We start from the raw sequence: 27698 nt of genomic DNA, 5'->3' as shown, positions 1-27698 counted from the left end.
AGTTGTCATCCCAAGCTTCGGTTTTCTGAAATACATATATTATTTCAGGGGGTGGGAGAACAATATCTACACACCAGCAGCTCATGTTTGCACTGCGTTCATATAAAAATTGGTTTATGGTCCTCACTCTTCCACAATCGGACCTTGGTGGCACAGTGGTCAGCACTGCTGCCCCACAGTGTCGGGGACCCGGGTTCAATTCCCGGCTTGGGTCACTGTCTGTGTGGAGTTTGCACATTCTCCCTGTGTCTGTGTGGGTTTCCTCCCACAGTCCAAAGATGTGCAGGTTAGGTGAATTGGCCATGCTAATCTGCCCCTTACTGTACCCAAGCAGGCGTCAGAGTGTGGCGACTAGGGGATTTTTACAGTACCTTCATTGCAGTGTGAATGTAAGCCTACTTGTGACAAATAAATAAACTTTACTTTCTAAAGTAAACCTGGGAGAGTAGATCCTGCAGCATTTCAAACAGCTAAATAGTCAGCTTAATGTCTATTTGTAGCACCTCAAAGTGATGGTCCACCAGCACTTCAGGGCAATTAAGGATGGCCACCAGATACCAACCGTACCCAGATCTCATCTCAAGGATGAATAAAATTGTTCCTGTTGCTCTTGCTGTCTTAAACCAGCACAAGTGTTTTTAGCATCACAGTTAGCTTGACCGTTCTACTGCACTTGCAATGAAGTTGCATTGATTACAAAAGCGATCTTTTGCATGGAGTGTTTGAAGATGAAGGGAGCGTGATCGAAGAGCTGTTATGCATGAAAGGATTAGCTAAAGAGTCCAAAGGATCAATGAAGGTTCAAAGAAAGAAGCTTCCACACCAACACCACCAAAAAAAGTAACTTTTTTGATGTTTGTGCGATTGATCTTGTGTACTTGCTACAAATTGGTCATTATTTTTCTACACAACTGAAGTAAATACACATTAAAAAGTCCATTGTATGTGAGGGATTTGAGTCATTCTGAGGATATATCGTAAAGCTGTATACATCTGGAAGATTTTTCTTTCTTGATTGTCAACTCAAGCCACGTTAATTTTATTTTTTTGAACTGTATTGGTATCCTTTCCTCAACTTGTGATAACAGTGGATCACAATTTGTTAATTTTATTTTTTGACGATGAGTATTATGCACATTAAAACAAAAGACAAAATGACTGAAAGGTAGAAACATTTCACCAAGCATTAACTGTAGTGACGGTACCAGCACTAATATCCTGCTGGTGGTGCTGTTGACAAAGAAGGCTTTTCGTGGCTCATTGGAACCACCAGCTGAAAGCTAGTGATAATGCGGAAGTTTATAATGTGTAAAGTGGTTCATGCCAGTGACTGCTTTTCCAGTGAGCTAAAACCAGACTGAACACCTATGAAAAATAATCCAATTGTACATATGCAAAACAGGTCTCAACCCTGTGTCACAGAGTCACTGAAACAGCACACAGGTTGAGCAGCACCTTCACACTTTTACTTATCTTCATTGAATCACAGAATCCCTAGTACAGAAAGAGGCTTTTTGGCTCATTGAGTCTACACCGACCCTCTGACAAAATAACTTACCCAGGTCCTCTCCCCCACTTTACCCCTGTAATCCCACACATTTACCATGGCGAATCCATTTTACCTACACATCTTGGGATACTAAGGGACAATTTAGCATGGCCAATCCACCTAACCTGCATGTCTTCGGACTGTGGGAGGAAACCAGAGCACCCGGAGGAAACCCACGCAGACCTGGGGAGAACGTGCAGACTCCACACAGACAATCACCCAAGGTTGGAACTGAACCTGGATCCCTGGCGCTGTGAGACAGCAGTGCTAACCACTGTGCCACCATGCAACAGTTTGAGGCTTGAAGTAGGCTTTCATAGAAACCATAGAAACCCTACAGTGCAGAAGGAGGCCATTCGGCCCATCGAGTCTGCACCGACCACAATCCCACCCAGGCCCTACCCCCACATATTTACCCACTAATGCCTCTAACCTACACATTTTAGGATTCTAAGGGGCAATTTTTAACCTGGCCAATCAACCTAACCCGCACATCTTTGGACTGTGGGAGGAAACCGGAGCACCCGGAGGAAACCCACGCAGACACGAGAAGAATGTGCAAACTCCACACAGACAGTGACCCGAGCCGGGAATCGAACCCAGGACCCTGGAGCTGTGAAGCAGCAGTGCTAACCACTGCGCTACCGTGCCGTGTTTTATGCAAAATATTAATTGATATAGTTATGAAAATGTCTGCTGGAGAAAACTCTTGTGTTTCACATCAACACATATTACCTTACGTAACATAGATTCTAAAATAATAACTGGAAATACACAGTAAGTCTTGTAAAGACAAATAGGCAGGCAAATTCTTCTTCAATAATATTCTTACCCTTCCAAACAAATATCTTTCTGTCTGCTCCATTGTCCAGTATAAAGCACTCATCAGTCAACAGCAAGTCGCATGAAAATGGGTTTTCCGCAGACACTAGTGACACTTGCATAGACCCACTTGCGTCTGAGACCTGAAGGAAGAAGATTTAATAAAAATACAACTCTCATCACTGAATAAATGCTAACATCTCAGTATACTATATGGATATAATTCAATAGCCCTATAATTCAGGTTCCTGAGAAGAGAGTGTTCCATATCTGAAGGGGCCTTCAAATTGAGACCCCCACCCCCTACCAACCCCCTTCCAGATTGTTATCACTTTCTATTTGGCACCCAGATCCAACCAGAACTCACCAGCCTAAAAATTGAGGTTGGGCGGCAAAAGGCTTTAAGTGCTCACTTATGGTCCTTAATAGGGGCATATATGGGCTACCTGTCCAAATCTCTGTCCAGCCTAATTTGAAATCGCAACAGGGGCAAGGTGGGCAGGATCCTTCCCATACAAATTTACACTGCCCCTCAGCCTCAGAACCCACCTGGGGAGCATAAAATTCTGGCCCATGATACAGGACAGAAGCTCATAGAGTTATATAATTTTGGATGTTGTTTGGGAAAAGAGGGCATTCCCCAGAGTTCAGTAAACGTAGGTAGTTGGGAACAAGGGGTAACTTCATGAGATACTGTGTGTGTATAACAATCAATGTAGTTAAGTGTACTATTGTATTGTGTTATAGTCTTTCATGTTATATGTTTTCTTTTCAGTTAATCTTCTTTATTAACTGACCACAGAATGACTGGACTATTTCTTCCTGGTTTGAATATCTTTTCTCACATTATACCAAATTGAAAATATATACCATTAAGAAACGGTGTTCCAAGTAACTCTTCAAGGTTTTGGGATATCCTCACATTTAACATCAGTGGGGTTCTTAACATCTCTAATTAATATACTGATATGTAGGTGGATGTGCAGCTCATTTGTTGAAGGTTTAGTCCATAAATGTGCCGTCATCACTAAGATCTAGGTCTATTCCTGTAGTATCATTGCAGTCTGGGGGTGAAACTGGTTTTTGGGTTGTAATGCAAACAGATAATGATGAACTGAACTGACAGTCTGTTTCATATCCTGATCTCAGTGCAAAGGAAAATTGGCTACCATTTCACTATCATTGGCTGTGCATGAGAGCAGAAGAGCAATTTCACCTCCTATATTTCTGTACTGCTGTCGGTCTTGTTGTCTGCCAATCTACTTTCAATCATAGAATTACAGAATCCCTACAGTGCAGAAAAAGGCCATTCGACCCATCAAGCCTACACCAACAACAATCCCACTCAGGCCCTATCCTTGTAACCCCTGATATTTACCCTGCTAATCCCCCTGAAACTAAGGGACAATTTAACATGGTCAATCAACCTAATCTGCACATCTTTTGGACTGTGGGAGGAAACTGGAACACCCGGAGGAAACCCACGCAGACATGGGGAGAACATGCAAGCTCCACACAGACAGTCACCCGAGGCCGGAATTGAACATAGGTCCCTGGCACTGTGAGACAGCAGTGCTAACCACTGTGCCACCATGCCGCCCCGCCCAATCATCATGATTGGTAACAGCATTGACATTTCTTTCAAAGTTGTTTGCATAACTGTTTCTCAAACCACATGCAAGGAAGTCCTGACATAAATGTGTTGATTATTATCGTCACTTAATCTATGCCGCTACTTGTAGACATTTGAAGTATGACTTTGGAAAACTGCTATTAACTAAAAATGTCATCAACCCTACACAGTACACGTTGGTGAAATGAGCGTAAAAGTAAGAACAGGCACATAAAATGAAGAATACCATATAGAGCTTTGCCATCTTCCTATTCGATATATCTGCAACAACATCTTCATCATCGTCTCCTTTACTCAGTTCTGGTTTCTGACCAAGAACCTATGAGAGAGAAAGAAAATATTTTTAGCAAGATGTTTCTAAAATTATAACTCAGTGTAGACTACATGCAGAATACTTATTCCAGGATAGCTAACCTTAGGATGTGGTTCCTGTCTTAACTATTACTTAGAAACAAGAAAGTAGAATATTGGTTAAAAATAAATCAACATCTGGCTGGGAACAGTACACATTCAGCCAGTTTGGGATATTGAGAATATAAATTGTATATTTATATACAACGTCTCGGACCGTGTTTTCCGGATTCTTAAGGGGGAGGGGGAACAGTCACAAGTCGTGGTACACATTGCCCACCAACGACATAGGTAAGAGAAGGGATGGGGATTTAAAACAGGAATTTAGGGAGCTGGGCTGGGAGCTGAGAGCCAAGACAAAACATGTGGTCATCTCTGGTACGTTGTCGGTGCCACGTGATAGCGATTTGAGGAACAGGGAGAGAGTGCAGTTAAACATGTGGTTGCAGGAATGGTGTAGGAGGGAGGGTTTCAGCTACGTGGATAATTGGAACACATTCTGGGGAAGGTGGGACCTGTACAAACAGGATGGGGTGCACCTGAACCAGAGGGGCACCAATATCCTGGGAGGGAAATTTGCTATGGCTCTTCAGGGGGGTTTAAACTAATTTGTCAGGGGGGTGGGAAAAGGAGTTGTAGTCCAGAAGTCAGTGTTGAGGGTAGTGAGGTATTGTGGAAGGTATCAAGGTCAAGGGTGGGTACCAGTCGACAGGAAGGTGGGTTGAAGTGTGTCTATTTCAATGCAAGGAGCATCCGGAACAAGGTAGATGAACTTGGGGCGTGGATTGGTACTTGGGACTACGATGTTGTGGCCATTACGGAGACATGGGTAGAACAAGGACAGGAATGGTTGTTGGACGTTCCAGGGTATAGATGTTTCAGTAAATGTAGGGAAGCTGGTAAAAGAGGTGGAGGAGTAGCATTGTTAATCAAGGATAGTTTAACGGCTGCGGAAAGGCACTTCGAGAGGGATCTGCACACTGAGGTAATATGGGCTGAAATTAGAAATAGGAAAGCAGCGGTCACGTTGTTAGGATTTTACTATAGGCCCCCAAATAGTAATAGAGATGTGGAGGAAGAAATTGCTAAGCAGATTATGGATATGTGTGGGGGTCACAGGGTAGTTGGCATGGGGGACTTTAACTTTCCAAATATTGATTGGAACCTTTGTAGGTCGAATAGTTCGGATGGGGCAGTTTTTGTGCAGTGTGTGCAGGAGGGTTTCCCGACACAATATGTGGATAGGCCGACAAGAGGTGGGGCCACATTGGATTTGGTACTGGGAAATGAACTGGGCCAAGTGTTAGATTTGGTTGTGGGAGAGCACTTTGGAGATAGTGACCACAATCTGGTGTCTTTTGTTATTGCAATGGAGAGGGATAGGGCCGTACGGCAGGGCAAGGTTTATAATTGGGGGAGAGGTAATTATGATGCGATTAGGCAAGAATTAGGGGGCATAAGATGGGAACAGAAACTGTCAGGGAAAGGCACTAATGAAAAGTGGAACTTTTTCAAGGAACAAATACTGTGTGTCCTTGATAGGTATGTCCCTGTCAGGTAGGGAGGAAATGGCTGAGTGAGGGAACCATGGTTCACAAAAGAGGTGGAATGTCTTGTAAAAAGGAAGAGGGAAGCTTATGTAGGGATGAGGAAACAAGGTTCAGATGGCTCGATTGAGGGTTACAAGTTAGCAAGGAATGAGCTGAAAAAGGGGCTTAGGAGAGCTATGAGGGGGCATGAGAAGTCCTTGGCGAGTCGGATCAAGGAAAACCCCAAGGCTTTTTACTCTTATGTGAAGAATAAAAGAATGACCAGGGTGAGGTTAGGGCCAGTCAAGGACAGTAGTGGGAACTTGTGTATGGAGTCAGTAGAGATAGGAGAGGTGATGAATGAATACTTTTCTTCAGTGTTCACCAAGGAGAGGAGCCATGTTTTTGAGGAAGAGAAGGTGTTACAGGCTAATAGGCTGGAGGAAGTAGATGTTCAGAGGGAGGATGTCCTGGCAGTTTTGAATAAACTGAAGGTCGATAAGTCCCCTGGGCCTGATGAAATATATCCTAGGATTCTTTGGGAGGCAAGGGATGAGATTGCAGAGCCTTTGGCTTTGATCTTTGGGTCCTCACTATCCACGGGGATGGTGCCAGAGGACTGGAGAATGCCGAATGTTGTTCCTCTGTTTAAGAAAGGGAATAGAAATGACCCTGGTAATTATAGGCCGGTTAGTCTTACTTCGGTGGTTGGTAAGTTGATGGAAAAGGTCCTTAGGGATGGGATTTACGACCATTTAGAAAGATGCGGATTAATCCGGGATAGTCAGCACGGATTCGTGAAGGGCAAGTCGTGCCTCACAAATTTGATAGAATTTTTTGAGGAGGTAACTAAGTGTGTTGATGAAGGTAGGGCAGTTGATGTCATATACATGGATTTTAGTAAGGCGTTTGATAAGGTCCCCCATGGTCGGCTTATGATTAAAGTAAGGAGGTGTGGGATAGAGGGAAAGTTGGCCGATTGGATAGGTAACTGGCTATCTGATCGAAGACAGAGGGTGGTGGTGGATGGAAAATTTTCGGACTGGAGGCAGGTTGCTAGCGGAGTGCCACAGGGATCAGTGCTTAGTCCTCTGCCATTTGTGATTTTTATTAATGACTTAGAGGAGGGGGCTGAAGGGTGGATCAGTAAATTTGCTGATGACACCAAGATTGGTGGAGTAGTAGATGAGGTGGAGGGCTGTTGTAGACTGCAAAGAGACATAGATAGGATGCAAAGCTGGGCTGAAAAATGGCAGATGGAGTTTAACCCTGATAAATGTGAGGTGATTCATTTTGGTCGGACTAATTTAAATGTGGATTACAGGGTCAAAGGTAGGGTTCTGAAGACTGTGGAGGAACAGAGAGATCTTGGGGTCCATATCCACAGATCTCTGAAGGTTGCCACTCAAGTGGATAGATCTGTGAAGAAGGCCTATAGTGTGTTAGCTTTTATTAACAGGGGGTTGGAGTTTAAGAGCCGTGGGGTTATGCTGCAACTGTACAGGACCTTGGTGAGACCACATTTGGAATATTGTGTGCCGTTCTGGTCACCTCACTATAAGAAGGATGTGGAAGCGCTGAGAAGGGTGCAAAGGAGATTTACCAGGATGCTGCCTGGTTTGGAGGGTAGGTCTTATGAGGAAAGGTTGAGGGAGCTCGGGCTGTTCTCTCTGGAGTGGAGGAGGTTGAGGGGAGACTTAATAGAGGTTTATAAAATGATGAAGGGGATAGATAGAGTGAACGTTCAAAGACTATTTCCTCGGGTGGATGGAGCTATTACAAGGGGGCATAACCATAGGGTTCATGGTGGGAGATATAGGAAGGATGTCCAAGGTAGGTTCTTTACTCAGAGAGTGGGTGGGGTGTGGAATGGACTGCCTGCAGTGATAGTGGAGTCAGACACTTTAGAAACATTTAAGCGGTTATTGGATAGGCACATGGAGCACACCAGGATGATAGGGAGTGGGATAGCTTGATCTTGGTTTCAGATAAAGCTCGGCACAACATCGTGGGCTGAAGGGCCTGTTCTGTGCTGTACTGTTCTATGTTCTATGTTCTATGTATATAATTGTATAAATTGTATATAAATTGTATTGAGCCAATACAAAGTCAAAGCTGATTTTCCTATGCACTTCTATTAAATTATGAAGTTATAATTTTATAAAATTCATTTCTACTTAAAGCATTAAGTGACAGATGTGTGGATAGATTTAATGGTGAGGACAGACTAACAGAATGTACCAGCCAAGTATCTATTTTGGAACAGAGAACAAGCAATTGCCATATGATATCCAAGCCTCATTTGTGTCTGACTGGTGAGCTGCCTTGGGACGATGGTTTGATTGTTGGGCCATAGGAATGTTATCCAGCTGGGACAAGGGGAATCCTGGAATAGGAGGAAGACAAGATTGGAGGGTTGGGGATGTACGCTGGGAGTGGAGTTTTGTGAAGACAAGAGAATCACTTTAGCTCCTTAGGCTCTGGACAAATTACAAAAATATTTGTGGCCTTTACTGAAGCATTCAGGAGTGGTTCATTTGAGGATGACTGCTTCAAAAAGGGATCGCTGCTTAGTACACATCACAGTGCTTGTGTAACACTTACTTCACCAATGTGCCCTTCAAATCACAATCAGTGTTCTAATAACATAATTAAGACTGTGGCTTGCACAGGTTGAGGATCCATCTCCTTGCTTCAGCGGCAATGCAACAGGTCAGGGTTAGGCCTCTATCAAGGTGACACCGCTGAACCGTCAGTGATAATGGGGCAGGTAAGTTGATGGACCACATTTTGAGTCACTTACCATCTTGTCAACATTAGCTTCTAGAGTTATAATTGATCCCATGCTGCGTTGGTTCAGCACCCTGAGATTTCACATCTTGAACGGTGACAGATTTCCTTTTTAAATCTACTCAATTACCCATTTGCTATGTCATCCTTTTATGTGCCGTCTGTGACATAAACTCAATTGACAGCATTTTCTGAGATTGTGGTGGTTTGGCTGAGTTAGTACAATCAGAGCAATCCATGGCTCAGCTGGCAGCACATGGAGGACATGAAGGGCCAATAGGGGAAGGGGGAGTGGATGGGGTCAGGAGAAGGCATGAGTTGGTATGGATGAGGCCTGGGGAAGGTGTGGGCATTTTGTTTATATTATAACTGGGATGAAGTTTCACATCACTGAGGCAGGCCTTTATAAACATCTCACTCTGGCACTCAGCAGCCCCTGTGGCTGTTTCCAGCGGCAGCAGCTGGACTCCGAGGTAGCACTTGCACCTCCACCCCCAGTGTGAAAATCCAGCCTTTCAGGGAAGTTTCTCCCAATTTCGGCTTGGGGAGTTGCTCTGCACATCAGACTGAAAATTTGGCTCGGATTAAGTGTTGATCATTTATGACTGAGAGAAGGATGAATTTTCACATTAAGAAGATTGTGAATTGTTCGCGGTTTACAGCTACACAAGTCCTAAGCTCTGGACAGACAATACAGGTTGAGAGTGTGGGTTTAAAGCTCCCACTGCTCATCTCTCATTGGGCGAGCTTCCACTCACTCAATAGGGAAACTCGTACTCCATGAAGCCCATGTGAAGATTTATTGATGGTGATCTGTGTCCTTCATGGCCATCACAACAACCCCCTTTCTGGACCCACCTCAACTTGTTTCTTCAGTTAAAATGGATCGAAACCTCTATCACTATCTCCCCCCCAAGGGCATGGCTTATGTTGGTGTTTCACTATTGTGAGAATATAGACAGGAGCCCATGTCCTGCTATACTGTTAAAAGGGTATGACAGCATATTAACATGCTGCATATCAGCCTGTTTCAATGTAAGCTGTTCAGTAATATATCATAAAGTGGAATAAAAGGTATAGGGGAAACAACATTTCTTGGGAAAATTAAATACAATTGGAACACAAGATTGGTTCTGTAAAAAAAATTATCTGTTTTACATTATTGGCCCAGTGATTTAAAAAGACCACACACACAAAAATGCATCAAAGGCTGCTTGCTACTGAGTTTCTTCTTAAGTGCTAAAACTGCTGTTATCATACCGTCCTTTAGCAATGGGAACACAATCAAAAAAAAAGTATATTGCCTCAGGTGTTAATACTTTCATGTACACACATCTGCTCTCATCATTTTGAATGAGATGGGGAAATAATAGGGTGATTATTCTCCCCTTTGACTGTAATTTAATTAAAGATTCCAGGTATCTTTTCAAGGCTAATGTACAACATTCACCTGGGCACCTCAAAGAATTGTTCTGTCGGAAAATAAATTATTTCTCTTCGGAACAGCACTGTGGGTGTTCCTACACCACACGGGTTGTAGTGGTTCAAGAAGGTGGCTCACCATCAACTTTCTGAGGCGAATTAGGGATGGGCAATAAATGCTGGCCTAGCCAGCGGTGCCCACATCCCATGAAAAAAATTTAAAACATTTTTAAATCATATCCGGTGCTTTAGATAAAAAGTTTGTTTTTTATCAAAGGTGCCTGAAGATTATGGCTTTGTGTCTGAACAAGCATTCAGATTGGCCTGAGCCAAAACAGCCCTTTGAAAGCTGACAAGAGTGAGTCCTCATTACTATTAATTGATCTGTTAGTGCCATATTTGATATTAAAGACTTATGGGGAGGGGAAAACTTTGTACTGGTTGTTTTTTTTTCGAGTAAACGCATAAAATTTGATCCTCAAAATTTCTCATATACTTTCAAAACCTTTCTCATCTTTTACTGTTGTATCCTGGTGATAAGTGACACCTGAAACTTTAATCCACAAATGTTGACTGATCTGCTGTGCATTTCTGGTCTTTCCTGTTTAATGCTTCTACCATAGCAACTTGTATATTTGATTCTTTTTGTATAATTAACACAAGGCAAATACCGAAGATCAAACAGTTCTCTTGCCAATACAAAGAAAAATATTATTTTCTTCCAAACAAGAATGCCAACATGAACCTTTCAACCATCAGTTTTGTAATTAGATAGTTTCATTAATGTCAATGAAAATCTAGTAGCTAATCGTGAAATAATTCCAATAATTATCTTTATGTTTCTCAAACAGCAAGAGAAATACATAAGCACGATTAATGTTGAAAATCTTATCCAGCTATAGGGTGCACCATTTTTGGTGCAAATATCTGAATGGCAATAGAAAACCCAAATTCGCAATACGATCCCAGACTGGCATTAACCTCAGGAACAGAACAACATGTACATGGTGTTAAGGAAATGAAAAATATTAAATTTCAATTTGATCTGCTGATCTCACCTGTGGAACTATTTTTAAAAAAAAGCAGATTCAAATATTGAAAGACACTGGGAAAGATTTTCCTGGAAATCAGCAGTGACTGGTAGTGGGCGGGTAAAGTGACGTTGAAGGTGCCAACAGCAATGGTGGCTTTCTCCACCATATAGTCCAACACACATCAAGGGGCACCTCTCATGATGTAATGCTGGCGAAGTGGCCTCTGATTTGCCAGCCCTGCCAATAACTTATTAACTCGAGGCTCAGGGCACCATTGGGTCTGTCCTGCCGGTGGGACAGAACGTACTCAGGGATGGTGATGTTTGGGATGTTGCCTTTAAGATATAATTCACTAAGTATGTCAGGCTGTTTCTTGACTAGTCCGAGAGATAATGTTGGCACGAGCCCCCAGATGTTGGTAGGGACAACTTTGTAGGGTCGACAGGGCTGAGTTTGCTCTCATCATTGCCGGTGCGAAGGTCAATACCAAGTGGTCCATCCGGTTCCATTTCAGCGATTTGATCCATCTGAGAGGCTTGCTAGGCCATTTCTGAGGGTATTTCATATAGGGAAGGTCAGATGTAGGCCAAACCAAGTAAAGATGGCATTAATGAACAGAACTGGTTTTTGCAACAATGACAATTTCAAACTGATCTAAAACAAATTTAGAAATGTTCCAAAAGCACCTATCTTGGCATTACTGTGGTTATCAAATAAACAGCTGCCTGACCTCTCAGTCCCCAGTGAACCTGGTTATCAGATGTGGTTTGTTATTGGAAATTTTCTCAGTCTTTATTTCTGTATTTCATTGAAAAAACTTTATTTTTTATTTGAAGAGGAGACATACGCCAATGCAGTTCAAAAAGTTTAATGATGCTCCAAATTATCTTCATTGAATTTCACTGTCTATTGCACTTCAGCCATACCTGCTTCTGAACATAAGGCTGACTAACAGACTCAGTAACGCTTGACCTGACCTGGACTGAAAAAAAATTACAATATGATTCTGTAGCTATTAAATGCTACAAGAGTTGATTGTTAGTGGCTTTTAACAATTTAAACAGCTCTTTTCTCTATTTGTACTGACTCTTTTAGAGGAGCGGGAGTACTCAAGGCAGGAGCAAACATGGATGATTCATCAATTTTCCTGACATGGGGAGTGACACAGTGGTTAGCACTGCTGCCTCTCTCAGTGCCAGGGACCCGGGTTCAATTCCGGCCTTTGATGACTGTGTGTGGAGTTTGCGCATTCTCCCCGTGTCTGCGTGGGTTTCCTCTGGGTGCTCCGGGTTCCTCCCACAGTCCAAAGACGTGCAGGTTAGGTGGATTGGCCATGCTAAATTGACCCTTAGTGTCCAAAGATGTGCAGGTTAGGGGGAATCAGCAGGATACATGTGTGGGGTTATGGAGTGGAGATGCCGGCGTTGGACTGGGGTGAACACAGTAAGAAGTCTCACAACACCAGGTTAAAGTCCAACAGGTTTATTTGGTAGCAAATACCATAAGCTTTCTTCGTCAGATGGAGTGGAAATGTGCTCTCAAACAGTGCACAGACACAGAAATCAAGTTACAGAATACTAATTAGAATGCGATACCTACAGCCAGCCAGGTCTTAAAGGTACAGACAATGTGGGTGGAGGGAGCATTTGAAACACAGGTTAAAGAGATGTGTATTGTCTCCAGACAGAACAGCTAGTGAGATTCTGCAAGTCCAGGGGGCAAGCTGTGGGGGTTACTGATAATGTGACATAAATCCAACATCCCGGTTTAGGCCATCCTCATGTGTGCAGAACTTGGCTATCAGTTTCTGCTCACGACTCTGCGCTGTCATGTGTCGTGAAAGCCGCCTTGGAGAACGCTTACCTGAAGATCCAAGGCTGAATGCCCGTGACTGCTGAAGTGCTCCCCACAGGAAGAGAACAGTCTTGCCTGGTGATTGTCGAGCGGTGTTCATTCATCCGTTGTCGTAGTGTCTGCATGGTTTCCCCAATGTACCATGCCTCGGGACATCCTCGGGAGGGAGCACTTCAGCAGTCACGGGCATTCAGCCTTGGATCTTCAGGTAAGCGTTCTCCAAGGCGGTCTTCACGACACACGACAGCGCAGAGTCGCTGAGCAGAAACTGATAGTGAAGTTCCGCACACATGAGGACGGCCTAAACCGGGATGTTGGATTTATGTCACATTATCAGTAACCCCCACAGATTGCCTCCTGGACTTGCAGAATCTCACTAGCTGTTCTGTCTGGAGACAATATACATCTCTTTAACCTGTGTTTAAAATGCTCCCTCCACCCACATTGTCTGTACCTTTAAGACCTGGCTGGCTGTAGGGATTCGCATTCTAATTAGTATTCTGTAACTTGATTTCTGTGTCTGTGCACTGTTTATGAGAGCACATTTCCACTCCATCTGACGAAGGAGCAGCGCTCCAAAAGCTTATGGTATTTGCTACCAAATAAACCTGTTGGACTTTAACCTGGTGTTGTGAGACTTCTTACTGGGGTTATGGAGACAGGGCAGCTGGGAAGAGCCTGGGTGGGATGCTCTTTCGGAGGCTCAGCGCAGACCGATGGGCCAAATGGCCTCTTTCTGCTCTGTAGAGATGCTACAGCCACCACTACTCTTGCGCCCCTTTTGGACTATACAAATAAATGTGGGAATGTCTGTTCCCAAGTCTTGTTCTGAAAGTCACTAGATAATTAAGTATGAATTTAAGATGAATCATCAGACAACTTTGGGATTTTTTGCAATGGGTAATTAACACAATGAAATGAAAGACTGTTTGGCCTTTATCCATGTTTTGCCTTAAGACATTTCAAAACTAATTATCACAATCGCATATTCTGTAGTTTAGTCATATTATTATTTCCAGGTTGTTAGCATTTTGAGGGAAAAGACATGATAAACATGTTTTGACGCAGGTCATCTGTGTGATATTAAAGTCTAATTCAATGATTATAGCATAATTAGTGTAAAGGTTTAATAATATTGGAAAATACATAGAATAACTGAAGATGTTTGGATCCATACCCATATAATTGGTCTCTTTAGTCCTTTGATGTTATACATTTCTAGGAATTTCTCATTCAGTATGTGGATGGTCCGGCTAGAGAGGGGGCAAAACTTGACCTAATCTTGGGAAATAAGGAAGGGCAGGTGACAGAAGTGTTAGTGAGGGATCACTTTGGGACCAGTGACGATAATTCTATTAGTTTTAAGATAGCTATGGAGAATTATACGTCTGTCCCAAAAGTTAAAATTCTACATTGGGGCAAGGTCAATTTTGATGGTATCAGGCAGGAACTTTCAAAAGTTAATTGGGGGAGTCTGTGGGAAGGCAAAGGGACGTCTGGTAAGTGGCATGCTTTCAAAAGTGTGTTAACCAGGGTTCAGGGTAAACATATTCCTCTTGAGTGAAGGACAAGGCTGGCAGAAGTCGGGAACCCTGGAGAAGTCGGGAACCCTGGATGACTCGGGATATTGAGGCCCTGGTCAAGAAGAAGAGGCACATGATGCGCATAGGCAGCTGGGATCAAGTGAATCCCTTGAAGAGTATAGGGGGTGTAGGAGTAGAGTTAAGAGAGAAATCAGGAGGGCAAAAAGGGGACACAAGATTGTTTTGGCAGATAAGGCAAAGGAGAATCCAAAGAGCTTCTACAAATACATAAAGGGCAAAAGAGTAACAAGGGAGAAAGTAGGGCCTCTTAAGGGTCAACAAGGTAATCTATGTGCGGATCCACAAGAGATGGGTGAGATCCTAAATGAATATTTCTCATCAGTATTTACTGTTGAGAAAAGCATGGATGCTAGGGAACTTGGGGAAATAAATAGTGATGTCTTGAGGAGTATACATATTACAGAGGAGGTGGTGCTGGAAGTCTTGAAGCGCATCAAGGTAGATAAATCTGCGGGACCTGATGAGGTATATCCCAGGACGTTGTGGGAGGCTAGGGAGGAAATTGTGGGTCCATTAGCCGAGATATTTGAAACATCGATAGTCACAGGTGAGGTGCCTGAAGATTGGAGAGTGGCAAATGTTGTGCCTTTGTTCAAGAAGGGCTGCAGGGAAAAGCCTGGGAATTACAGGCCAGTGAGCCTCACATCTGTGGTGGGTAAATTGTTGGAAGGTATTTTGAGAGACAGGATCTACAGGCATTTAGAGATGCAAGGACTGATTAGGGACAGTCAGCATGGCTTTGTGAGTGGAAAATCATGTCTCACAAATTTAATAGAGTTTTTTGAAGGGGTAACCAAAAAGGTAGCTGAGGGCAGTGCAGTTGATGTTGTCTACATGGACTTTAGCAAGGCCTTTGACAAGATACCGCATGGTAGGTTGTTGCATAAAGTAAAATCTCACGGGATCCAGGGTGAGGTATCTAAATGGATACAAAATTGGCTTCTTGACAGATGCCAGAGGGTGGTTGTAGAGTTGTTTTTCAAACTGGAGGCCTGTGACCAGCGGTGTGCCTCAAGGATCAGTGCTGGGCCCACTGTTATTTGTCATTTATATTAATGATTTGGATGAGAATATAGGAAGCATGGTTAGTAAGCTTGCAGATGACACCAAGATTGGTGGCATAGTGGACAGTGAAGAAAGTTATCTCCAATTGCAATGGGATCTTGATCAATTGGGCCAGTGGGCTGACGAATGGCAGATGGAGTTTAACTTAGGCAAATGTGAAGTGATGCATTTTGGTAGATTGAACCAGGGCAGGACTTACTCAGTTAATGGTAGGGCGTTGGGGAGAGTTACAGAACAAAGAGATCTAGGGGTACATGTTCATAGCTCCTTGAAAGTGGAGTCACACGTGCACAGAGTGGTGAAGAAGGCATTCGGCAAGCTTGGTTTCATCGGTCAGAACATTGAATATAGGAGTTGGGACATCTTGTTAAAGTTGTATAAGACATTGGTAAGGCCACACTTGGAATACTGTGTGCAATTCTGGTCACTCTATTATAGAAAGGATATTATTAAACTAGAAAGAGGGCAGAAAAGATTTACTAGGATGCTACCGGGACTTGATGGATCGAGTTATAAGGAGAGGCTGAATAGACTGGGACTTTTTTCTCTGGAGCGTAAGAGGCTGAGGGGTGACCTTATAGAGGTCTATAAAATAATGAGGGGCATAGACAAGGTAGATAGTCAATATCTTTTCCCAAAGGTAGGGGGGTCTAAAACTAGAGGGCATAGGTTTAAGGTGAGAGGGAAGAGATACAAAAGTGTCCAGAGGGGCAATTTTTTCACACAGAGGGGGTGAGTGTCTGGAACAAGCTGCCAGAGGTAGTGGTAGAGGCGGGTACAATTTTATCTTTTAAAAAGCATTTAGGTAGTTACATAGGTACGATGGGAATAGAGGGATATGGGCCAAATGTGGGCAATTGGGATTAGCTTAGGGGTTTAAAAAAAAAGGGTGGCATGGACAAATTGGGCCGAAGGGCCTGTTTCCATGCTGTAAACCTCTATGACTCTATGACTCTATTTCCCTCTGAATTAAACCTATCTGGGAAAACTTGCTATTCTGATGCATTAGCTGCTAAACACAAAAGCCAGTGTGAAACTGAATCATTTTGACGAGGAAGTTCCCCGACTCCACAGTCTGTTCTGAACTTTGAAATCATAGTCTGTGCTTTTGTTCCATCTCTCTTTTAATCCTTCTCAACTTTTGTTCTGTTTCTTCCTCTTCCCTCCATAAAGCACTCTGTATAATGGTACTATTTTAATGTACCTGGTTAAGCATTAAGTTGTGAATGTTTTAGCTAAGAAATTGAAAATTAGGCAATTATGGCCGTGATTCTCCCATTGCGACCTGCAACTTTTCTAGTGGATCAAGGTGGGAGATGCAAGTCGCCGGCCTTGTACCGGGATTTGCGCATGTGCCGGGAATGCATGCACATCTCCCAGAGCCGGAGAACAGTCGCCAGTCAGACCACGCTGGAAACCGGCGGGAAGGCAGGTAAGTAATTTAAATCTTTTAAAAATGTATTTGAAATATGTTTATCAGGTCATTATCGGGAACTTTCAGGTCCCGATCGAAACTCCTACCCCGCCAGGAGTACTTCATTCCGGTGCGGTTCAGACTAGCTCCCCACATTCAGGGAACCAGCAGGAGACCCCGCCGGAATGAAGGGGGAGCAATCGGAGCAACCCAGGAGTCGGGCGATGGAGGGGTGGTGCCCCCTGGGCACTGCCCACCAGGCATCGGGAAGTGCCAAAGGGCAGGGTCTATTGTAGGCGGGGTGTAAGGGCAATCGGTGGGGGTGGGGGCCCCGCTGCCGCTCTGCATGGGGATCGGTCTGGGATGGAGGAAGGGCAGCGATTGGGGCAGGCTGAGAGAGGGTGGTCTGCTGGGGGGGTGTCTGCCTCTCGAGGGGGGTCTGACCCCGGGGAGGGGAGTCAGCTGGGGGGAGGGGGGTCTGCCTGGGTGAGGCGGATGGGGGGATCGCCACTGCTGGGGAGGTGGGCTGTGCATTGGGGCGCTCCGGGACGGGGGTGGGGTCAGGGCTGGCCCGGGAATTGTTGTTTGGGCCACAAATGGGCCATGGAGGAGGTCCTGGGCTGGCCAGCAATCGAGCTGGCCAGCAAACGTGGAGGCTGACAGATCGGAGCCACTGCACGTGCACAGAGTTCCAGAGCTGTCAGACTCTGGCCAGAATAGGCCCCGCCCCCTGGGTTTTTAATGATATTCACGACTGGGTCCTCTGCACAGAGTGCGGGAGATTCAGGTGAGAAGCTGAACCGACAAAACAGTCGGGATTTAGAACAGTTTTCCTGCCAATTCAGCACTTTTGGGAGAATCGCGGCCTATATTTCCCAAAACTGAGTGTTGATTTACAACAAAGTTGTCATTTTCAAAGACCGAGTCACAGACTCTCCCATGGAAATCATTAGGTTAAATGTCTGGCTCTCTTTCTCTCATTTATTCTCCATCCTTTAAAGGAACTGCTTGAGGGTAATATCTATTTTGTTGACTTGAAGAATGATTATGTGTAAACAGACAACTCGTTCAGCGTGCTTTTAATAAACCTGTGTTGCTGAGAGTGACATGTACTGTTCTAAATAGAACTGTGGTGAATTGTCAAACAGCCATTTGGAAGTAGCCAGCTGTCCACATTAGAAAGACCCGAGCTAGATACTTCCCATTGAAAATCAGCTCGGAACCTGAGGCACTGGCTCATTGCGAAACATAACCAAGGCTGAACAGCCTCCTTCTGTTCCCATGTTCCTGCGATCACAAATGGAGCTAAAGCCCTAGACATTTAACTATTCACTGCCTATTTTGCAGAGAGAAAACAGATGTGACATGAGGAAAAAGGATAGGTGCTGGAAGTGCATCACATGACAAATTGGATAGGACAATTGGTAGTCATCCATTTCACCTGCCTGAACAGGCCTTAGCCTGTCCATTTGTGTGCAAGCTTGTTGCCTCGAACAAAGAGCATCACAAACACTGTTCTTAATGTTTGCATTCACCAGCTGTACATCCCTGAGAATAGTGCTTCAGGAGATAGTGTCTGGTGAGTCAGAGCAGGTAGGTGAGGAAAAACACACAGTCGTGTCAGAGTAGGAGCAAAGCAATAGCAGGTAGAAGCTTCATTACGTGAGATGGAATGCAAGTTTGCACATAAGAGTTCTTCCATCACCGCTTATCTTTAACAGTCTTCCTATTCTGGTGAACCCCCCGGGATGCTTCAACTATAGTTGGTTTTCTCATGACTTTGATGTTCATGTTTGCTTGATTTTCTTTCCACAGAAACATCTCCCCCATTTCCTTATCAAAACAGTTGTAAATGAAAACTAATAAAACCAGGCCCTTTAATAGCTCCTTTGTGTGACAAGCAAACCTTTTCCGCCACACCAAATAGCTTGAGGAGAGCATATGCTAAGGGTAATTAATTCTAATGTCAATTAAGATGAAGATCTTGGTACATTTTGTGAGAGTAGATTAAACTTATAGATGAATAGTTATTTCTGGGTGTAGTTCTGATGACAAATAGAAAGGTGGTTTGTTTATTCTCTCCACAGATAGCGCCAATCTGTTTTGAGGCAATCCTATTGTTGTGTAAATTGAAACACCTGGTGGCTATTTAAATCAATAGACTTGCCTGTCTCCATGGGCTGACGGCACAAATGAGGAAGACATTTCTTGAAGTTACAAATTAACAGGGTAAGGTTACCCAGGCAGTGCCTAATTTCAAATATTTCTGATGAACAAGTCTCTTTGTCACTCGGGCCATGTTAGAAAATAATCCCTATCAACAAATTCCCTGGATATTATGCCTGTTCTTCCACTATAACATTGCTGACAGAACAATCTACCCGTGTAAGTGAGGTTATCACCGCACTTCTGGTGAAGGTGCAGGATCAGCTGTGAGAAAATTCCTGGACAATGTTTGCAACAACACATTGATCTTTTAGGCGCTTTATTTAACTTTTTGAATATAAAAAATAAGTTGCAAGGTACATGAACAAGAGGTGAATAGAGGGATAGAAGCCGCATATCGGTGCAGGCTTGGTGGGCTGAAGGGCTTGTTTCTGTGCTGTATTGTTCTTTTGCACAGTTGAGGGAACAGTATGAATTTTCATTAATTTCTTAAGTAGGTACAATTTTGTAATGGTGTCAAGACTTGTGGAAGAGTGGTTACCATGCTGGTCCATAGCACACTGAGCACAGTACACATAATTTGTACAAGGGCACCCCACTTGAATAATTTAAATTAATTCCCAACAAGTTGTCTTGTTCTGGCAAGAAAGCTAATAGGGATAATACAAACTCTGACCAGCAGCTCCGATTTAAAGGGATATGTGCACGTACAGCTAAGAGACTGATTATGGGGTCAAATATTTCATCAGCACTTATAAAACTCCTAAACTCAATTTTAAATATTAATCAAGCCTGAGTTAATGCTGGTGGGGTCAGGAAAGGTCAAACAATGAGGAAGAATTGTATATTTGGCAAAATTATATTGTGATACACCAGCCAGTCACATTTGTTTGATGCCTGGCAAAGTGAAGGTATAACTGCATGAGGTGGGAACCTGTACGCTGCTTCACCACATCTTCTCCAGAATACGGCAATGCAAATTATCTTCAGATGAGGGGCCTAGCTTTGCAACCTAATTGAGGTGTACAAAATTAGGATGAGCCTATATAGAGTAGACAGGAAAGACCTATTCTCCAAGGCTGAGGTCGATTACCAGAAGTCATTGATTTCAGGTGATTAGTAGATGAATAATAAGGAATGTAAGGAAAAACCTCTCCAACTAGAGGGTGGTGGGTGCCTGGTATTCACTGCCTGAATTGGTGGTCGAGGTTGAAATGTTCAACACTTTTAAAAAGGATCTGCACCTGAAGTTCTGTAACCTGCAAGCCTATGGACCCGGAGCTGGAAAGTGGGATTAAAATGAATGGCTAGCATCTTGTTTTTCCTCTTTTGTGGATGACACGGTGGCACAGTGGTTAGCACTGCTGCCTCACAGTCCCAAGGACCTGGATTCGATTCCTGCCTTGGGTCACTGTCTGTGTGGAGTTTGCACATTCTCCCTGTGTCTGTGTGGGTTTTCTCCAGGTGTTCCAGTTTCCTCCCACAGTCCAAAGATGCGATGCAGTTGATTAGCCATTCTAAATTGCCCCTTAGTGTCAGGGGGATTAAACGGTAAATAAGTGGGGTTTCGGGGATAGGGCCTGGGTGGGATTGTTGTCGGTGCAGACTTGATGGGCCGAATGGCCTCCTTCTGTACTGCAGGGATTTTATAAAATAGACACAATGGGTTAAATGGTCTCTTTCTGTGTCGTGACTTTTCTGTGGGTCCAAGGAACACAATGATCACAATTGTTTCTTGAAAATGTTGGTGCACTTCTAGATTACTAACTGTGTAAAGTGCCATATGCCCACCCATGATAGTTTGGGAAGATTTAGTGGCACAAAAGCATAGCACACGTCCACAGAATCAATAAGATCTCTGGTAATTTCCCGGTCAGTGTGCAGCAGGAGACATAGCTCTCGAAAACCTTTCTTTGAAGCAGAGGCAGTGAAAACATGCCTCTAATAAGTGTTCAGATTCTCATGGTCGCATCCAAAAAAATAGCATTGACTGGTGGGAGGAGGGGGAGGTGATGACTGTGAAGGGGTGAACAAAGTACCTTAGGTGTCATTGCCCTCCCTCCGCCCACCCTCCTGTCCCTTTCACGAATTAACCTTCAACATCTAAAGCATTCAGTGCTTATTGAAACCCCCAAACAAAATCAGCGGTCAGGATTTTCCATGCCCTGCATGGCGGGCTAGAAGCTGCAGCAGCCAGGACAATATTGGGGAGCTGTAACAGGACAACTCCCTGTGCACTCACTCCCGTGACCAGGGATGTTTCTCAGGTGTGGCCTGACAGGTGGATCCACAAGGTACAGAAATTCAACGCTTACGTTAAGTATTCTGAATTTGTATCTTATGGTATTTTATGACGTGCAGCTATCCAATTCAATTTAATCTATATTGTGGTTGTTTCTAGTAACATCAGTGTGGACAGTTTTTTAAAAATCTATTCTCCGTTGCGGTGCCAGTTTCATGGAATTCAACACTCATTGGTGATTAAATAGATTTGGACAGTAGCACAAAGCAGAGTGTTGTGAATGGCCTTTATGTTATACATTCTGCTCAATTCTCTTTTGCATTGACTTCAGTGTGTGACATGGCAATTTCATCCTGTTGAACACCATGGTATCAACAGAAATGCATAGTTATATCTTCAACAATTATAGTTTTGCTATTGAAGCAGTACAACATGTTCCTATTCAAAGAAAATGTATTGCCATTCCTACTTTTCCATGTTGAATCGACATTGCTTCAACACATCACTGCCGCTCACCATTTACTAGTTTTAGCCAATGTTTTGTTTGCTTTTCTAATCATAAAGTGATAATATTGTATACACTTTGAATGATCCTACCAACCTTTGTTTAACAAAGAATTTCAGCTTATTTCCTGCTCAAAGTGTCTTTTTATATACATCAAACGTTCACCACTAGCACACTGTGGTTTTTAAAAAAATATTTTTGCTGCTTTCACACAAATTTGCAGATTGCTTGCCTCCTAAGGGCAGGGTTCACCATGGTCTGTCTACATTTTAGCTACTAAGTCACGCTAACACAGGTTCCAACAGAAAGCATTCTTTATTGAGAAGATTCTACTTCTGCATTTTGTTTCCTCTTTATGGATTATCTGTTCTCTCGTGTTCAGGTTCCAATCCATTTGGCATCTAACAGCAGGTGTTCATAGTATGATGCTATTGTTAACGTTGCCCCAGGCGGTGGTGGGGAGTGGGTTAGAAATTTGGATACCGACTATTGGGTTCATTATAAGAAGTTTGTGGTCTTGATGCTGCGACAGTTATATTAATATTCTATAACAGTCCAAAGATGTGCGGGTTAGGTTGATTGGCCATGCTAAAAATTGCCCCTTAGAGTCCTGAGATGCATAGGTTAGAGGGATTAGCGGGTAAATATGTAGGGATATGGGGGTAGGGCCTGGGTGGGATTGTGGTCGGTGCAGACTCGATGGGCCGAATGGCCTCCTTCTGCACTGTAGGGTTTCTATGATTCTATGATCTCATTTGACTAAGAGAGTTTGTATTCTCACTCTTAACAAAGCTCTTACCTGAATGATAGCTTTTGGCTCCTGACCTTCATCAGCAACAATAAGTTGTGCTCTTCCATTTCGTTCATTGTCTCGGATGCCTGCAGCGACCTGGGCAGCCTTCAGACGTTCATACCTATTGCACTTTGAGCCACACCACTGATAAATGACCTGTTGAGCATATTGTAAAAAGATTACGTTAAGGTTTTCCATAGCTGTTCTCTCAGTTACTTCAATAGATGCTGCACTAAATTCAAATTGTCCCAATTTCTTTCAGCTCTCAAGCAGTGATCACCTAACATTTACAAAGATTGATTATTTCGAGAATAAGTGTTGTGCAGTAATGTAATGTTGAGAAAGAATGAGCTGTTAATAGGGAGTAATAAGAGAATCCAAATATAAATAGGGAGACATAAGATTAAAATAGTGATTCTCCTATGAAGTAAAGATTAAAATCAAAAGCAGAGTTCACCGCTGGACAAAGGTTCAAGAATTTTATAAATTACAAATTAACTTTGTTTCCTTCACTTTGTTTATCTTGGACTTTGTGATGAAGTACTTTAACTTGAGAAACCTTGTCAATTTTTGGTGTAGTGAATATATTTCTGCATGTTTTTAATTAACAAGGCATATTGCTATTTAATACTGTGAACTATGAACTTGGGCATAATTGTGGCTCTTGTAGCACAGAATAAGGGATATCCTCTAACATGTGGCAGTTTCAAAAAAAGAACCGGATCTTGTCTGTACATCATCTCAGCAAGGTATTGATAAATTGTAAGGTAGTACAATCTATGGATAATCTTAAGGATGACGCTAAATAATTTGTGAACTGAATCTTGGAAACTGAGTGTAGTGGTCACTATCTATTCCTCTCAATATCCTGATTGCTTGAAAGATTTTGACTAAAATGAAGGATGTTGATGAAAACAAAGGTCACTGTCCAGAACAGGTGCTTAAAATACTTCATTCTGGTTCAGTTCTTTTATGATATAAATATTGAACCAGATAGTAGGATTTTTAGATTTATTGCATTCACTCCAATGTCACTCGAGGTAACGGCATAGCTGTGTAGTATAATGACGATAATTAAATAAAGTAAAAATTTATTTATTAGTCACAAGTAAGGCTTACATTAACACTGCAATGAAGTTACTGTGAAATTCCCCGAGTCACCACACTCCGGCGCCTGTTCGGGTCAATGCACCTAACCAGCACGTCTTTCAGACTAGTAGAAAACTGGAGCACCCGCAGGGAACCCACGCAGACACAGGGAGAATGTGCAAATTCCATACAGACAGTGACCCAAGCCGGGAATCGATCCAGATCCCTGGCATCAGTGCTAACCACTGTGCAACCATGCCACCCATAACTGTCGTCTGAATTAGGGTACAGATATCTTGCTAGACTCAGTAGTTTTCTACTCAGGGCTTTAAGGTAAATTCTCCTTCAAATATTGATGGATATCTTAAATATCTTTCTGTAACATTAATAAAACTTGGATCCTCCATTAAAAACAAGATTATACTTATTTTCCTTCGAACTATCAGTGTGGCGATTACTATCAAAAGTGATGCATGTTCGTTTTTAAAATAAATTTCAGATCCATTTAAGTGTCTGCGAGACCGGTCTTTCACAACGTCAAGAGAGAGTGATCATCGAAGGAGTGCACCTCATCCAGAATAGTCCCAAAAAGGAATAGAATTATAATCCACTTCAGTGTTATGTACCACCATACAAATCTATGGCCAGAATCTCACGTTGATCGAGGAGGCGGCATCTAACCTGTAAGCATGCAAAATCGGGTGAGAGGACGTGGGGCGTGTGTCCTGACGTTATTGTGCTCACACGCAACATTACATTCAGCGGAGTCTAAAACGTGCCCGCAAACAATTAAGTCCATTAAGGAGGCAATTGGTAGCAATTTTATGTGACCCATCACCTTTATGATTGCTGTACGGACCAGTTGGCCAGGCGGCCGTCACGATTTTGCAACAAACACGTTCCATGGGGGGTTTAAAATATCCGTGGTGATATAAAATAAATAAGACATTTGAGGGCTGAGCTCCTATGAGGCCTGCTGTCAGGTGCTTGAATTTGCAGCATTTCTTTGAGTCCATTTCATTTATTCAGTACTGCAGCTCCCTGAGGCGGCTCCACAGCAGCTGTCAGGAACCTCACTGGAACCACCCACCAACACCCTCACTTTGTACGCTGCACCCTGACAGCGCTGAGCCTTTCTCAACATGTGTTTCACACTGGCTGCCAATTGCCAGTCAGCATGAAATCGCGGTCATAGTCCGATCGCATTCAGAAGCATGTATCACGTCTGCTTCTGGTCCAGCTGATCACACATGACTGATGAGCGCAAAAGAGAGGGGACAGAGAATAAGTTGGAAATCTAAAATATATATATTTTTATTTGACAATCACTGAAACTGCAGAGTAGAATTTAATTTGCTTATTTGCAAATGAAATGCCATTGTTAAGGCAGATTTTGTGATATGCATGAAAAAACATAGAAATAACAAAGGGAAATTTTATAAAGTTGTGTTTATAATAGAGCTTCCACTGATATACAATGATGTATACTGCATGAGATAATATGGTTAAAAAAGGTTTTTTTATAATTAGTTTACATCCTGACATGAGCAAAGCAAAAAACCCTGAATACTTAAAACTTAGCACGCATTTATCTTTCATTTGTGCTATTACATTATCTCACCAGACTTCAGTTGATGTACGTAATAAAATATCCTCAACTAAACAACGCAATAATCTGAAAATGTTGAAGAATACACCCAAACTAATTTAGTAATTAATCACTGATATTGTTTGGCAAAATAAACAAGGGTTACTTTTATCTCTGTGGTGCTTACAGAATGGTCATAGAGGAAACAGTGGGTGAATTTTCTGCAGGGGTGCGGCAGGAGGAGGGCAAGCATATAAACGTTGGGGATAAGCCTGCCTGTGTTTGAGTCGAGTCGCCCTGCAGTCATTTAATGAGGCAGGGCTTCCACCCTGATCAAAGGGACGTTCTGCCTCCAAGGGTGGCTGTGCAATCAAATAGCCAGCATCTCTCATGTCCCAGCAGCGCTGCCAGGAGTGGGCAAAAGGAAGGCCTGTGCCATGCTTACAAATGGGCTAAGCTGCTGGCTCATGCATAATCTGATGTTCGAAGATCTTGACAGGAGCAATGTGCCTACATAGCATCTAAAGCATAGAAAAAGAGGAAAATCAGCCCATTAACTCTGACCCTGGTTGCTACTGCATGTCATATTACCTTAAGATACAGTGAGCCAATGTCACTCATCACTATTTACTGAGCTACTCTTAGTTCTAAGATTTCCTCATTTTTACCTTTGTCTATACCTGCAGCATAAATAGATAACATGTTGTGGAAACTCTTAGATATATTTATCCAACACAAGGGAACCAACTAAATAAAACATCAATAGCCAAGTTCAATGGATTTTCTGTCGCTGAACTCCATCGAGGCTTCGCATGCAAGTGTTTGGAAACCTTGAGCCCACTCCCTCCCATGCTGTGAATTCTGTGATTCCCAGAATATATTCCCTTTCTGCTAACATCTGCTCCAACCACAATGTCCCCTCCCATCAAAAAATCTGCAGATTTTATTGAAGCAGTTCAGGCTGGCTTTAAGTTCACAATATTTGCCTCCTGCTGACGAATCCAGCAGTTAGTGCTAGCTCTTGGCAGGAATCTTGTTTTTAGTGTATCTTTACACACACTTTTTTTTCCCTTTCTGGAAGAGTGAGGGGGAGGATTCCCAAGCTGATTAACAGCCCATTGAACCATGTTGCGAATTCCTCTTGTGGCCAACAAGTCCTGGTGTTGGACTTGAATCTGAAGCTTCTGGTCCAGAGGTAGAGATGCTACCACTGTGTCACAAGACCTCCTGCTGAACTCATCAAAATAAGCAGACAGCACAAATTTGGTGTTCTGCCTGCATTATAATCAATGGGCATAAGCTAATCAAGGATAGCGATTCCTCTACCTGTTTTTGGTTGTTATCAAACTTACCCTCCAATGCCTCTTCACTAATTATACCTTTTGGTGAATTTGCTGTAAAAAGTAAACATTTACTCCAAATAGACTCCAGATAATAGCCCCTGATTCTTCCTCTCAAAAATGACTGAGTTGTGAAGTATAAGGTGTACAACATGCTATTACAAATGTCTGGTGGGAACCTGCAGTGTATTTAAACCGTAAATAAAATGCCAGTATAAAGAGTTTTAAGATCTCCAAGTGTATAATCTTCCTGGGAGGTTACTTAGTCATGCTCTGTTGTTGCACTGCTTACGCCAGGAGTTGTGCATTTAAGTCCCAATTCAGAGCCTACACTGTAGGAGATGCTGGGTTAAAAATTGGATAAACATTTGTGGGGGCAGGGATAGGGATGCGTGATTATCCCGCATTTGATGATATGGCACTTCATGTTAGCCTGCTCATCCCCAGAACTGTGGTGTGCAGCATGATGCGCGATAAATCACACGGGAGGCAGGATGTACCCGGGAAATAAAGGCTTTTATTGCCAACAATAACGGAGCTACTATATACAATATACAATCCCAGACTAAAGGGTCACCAGGCAGAGCAGTGACCTTTATACCTCTCCCAGGAGGCGGAGCCAACTGGGGTGTACCATAGGACTATATTAACAGGTAGAACAGCCCAACCCTAACCCCAACAGTAACATACCTACAGACTCATGGCTCAGCACTCCTGGTGGTAACCAACAATGGTTCACCACACAGCACAGCACTAACTGCATTCCTGACTAGCTACATACTGCAGGGGACCTAGTTTGGTACCATGCTAGCACCGATCGAAGCAGTCTATACCTCTCCAAGGGGAGGTGAACTCTGGCAGCAGCTGGTGCTGTAAGTGGCTGGTGAAGAATCTGAGCGAGAAGAAAC

General features: G+C 43.1%; 1 protein-coding gene across 1 annotated transcript in view; it reads right to left on the bottom strand.

Annotated features, from left to right (window-relative positions):
- Nucleotides 1–27698, bottom strand: part of scin (scinderin) — a 148852-nt gene that overhangs the window by 89316 nt on the left and 31838 nt on the right. The window contains exons 4-6 of the mRNA XM_078238349.1: nucleotides 22780–22929; nucleotides 4231–4323; nucleotides 2382–2514 (exon numbers count right to left, since the gene is read on the bottom strand). Of these exons, the coding sequence (XP_078094475.1) occupies nucleotides 2382–2514; nucleotides 4231–4323; nucleotides 22780–22929 (376 nt within the window). The remainder of the gene's footprint in view (nucleotides 1–2381; nucleotides 2515–4230; nucleotides 4324–22779; nucleotides 22930–27698) is intronic.

The sequence above is a fragment of the Mustelus asterias genome, chromosome 2, assembly GCF_964213995.1.
Source record: "Mustelus asterias chromosome 2, sMusAst1.hap1.1, whole genome shotgun sequence".
NCBI classification, from domain to species: domain Eukaryota; kingdom Metazoa; phylum Chordata; class Chondrichthyes; order Carcharhiniformes; family Triakidae; genus Mustelus; species Mustelus asterias.
Note: the sequence above shows the minus strand (reverse complement) of the source record. Positions and strands in the feature narration are given on the sequence as shown.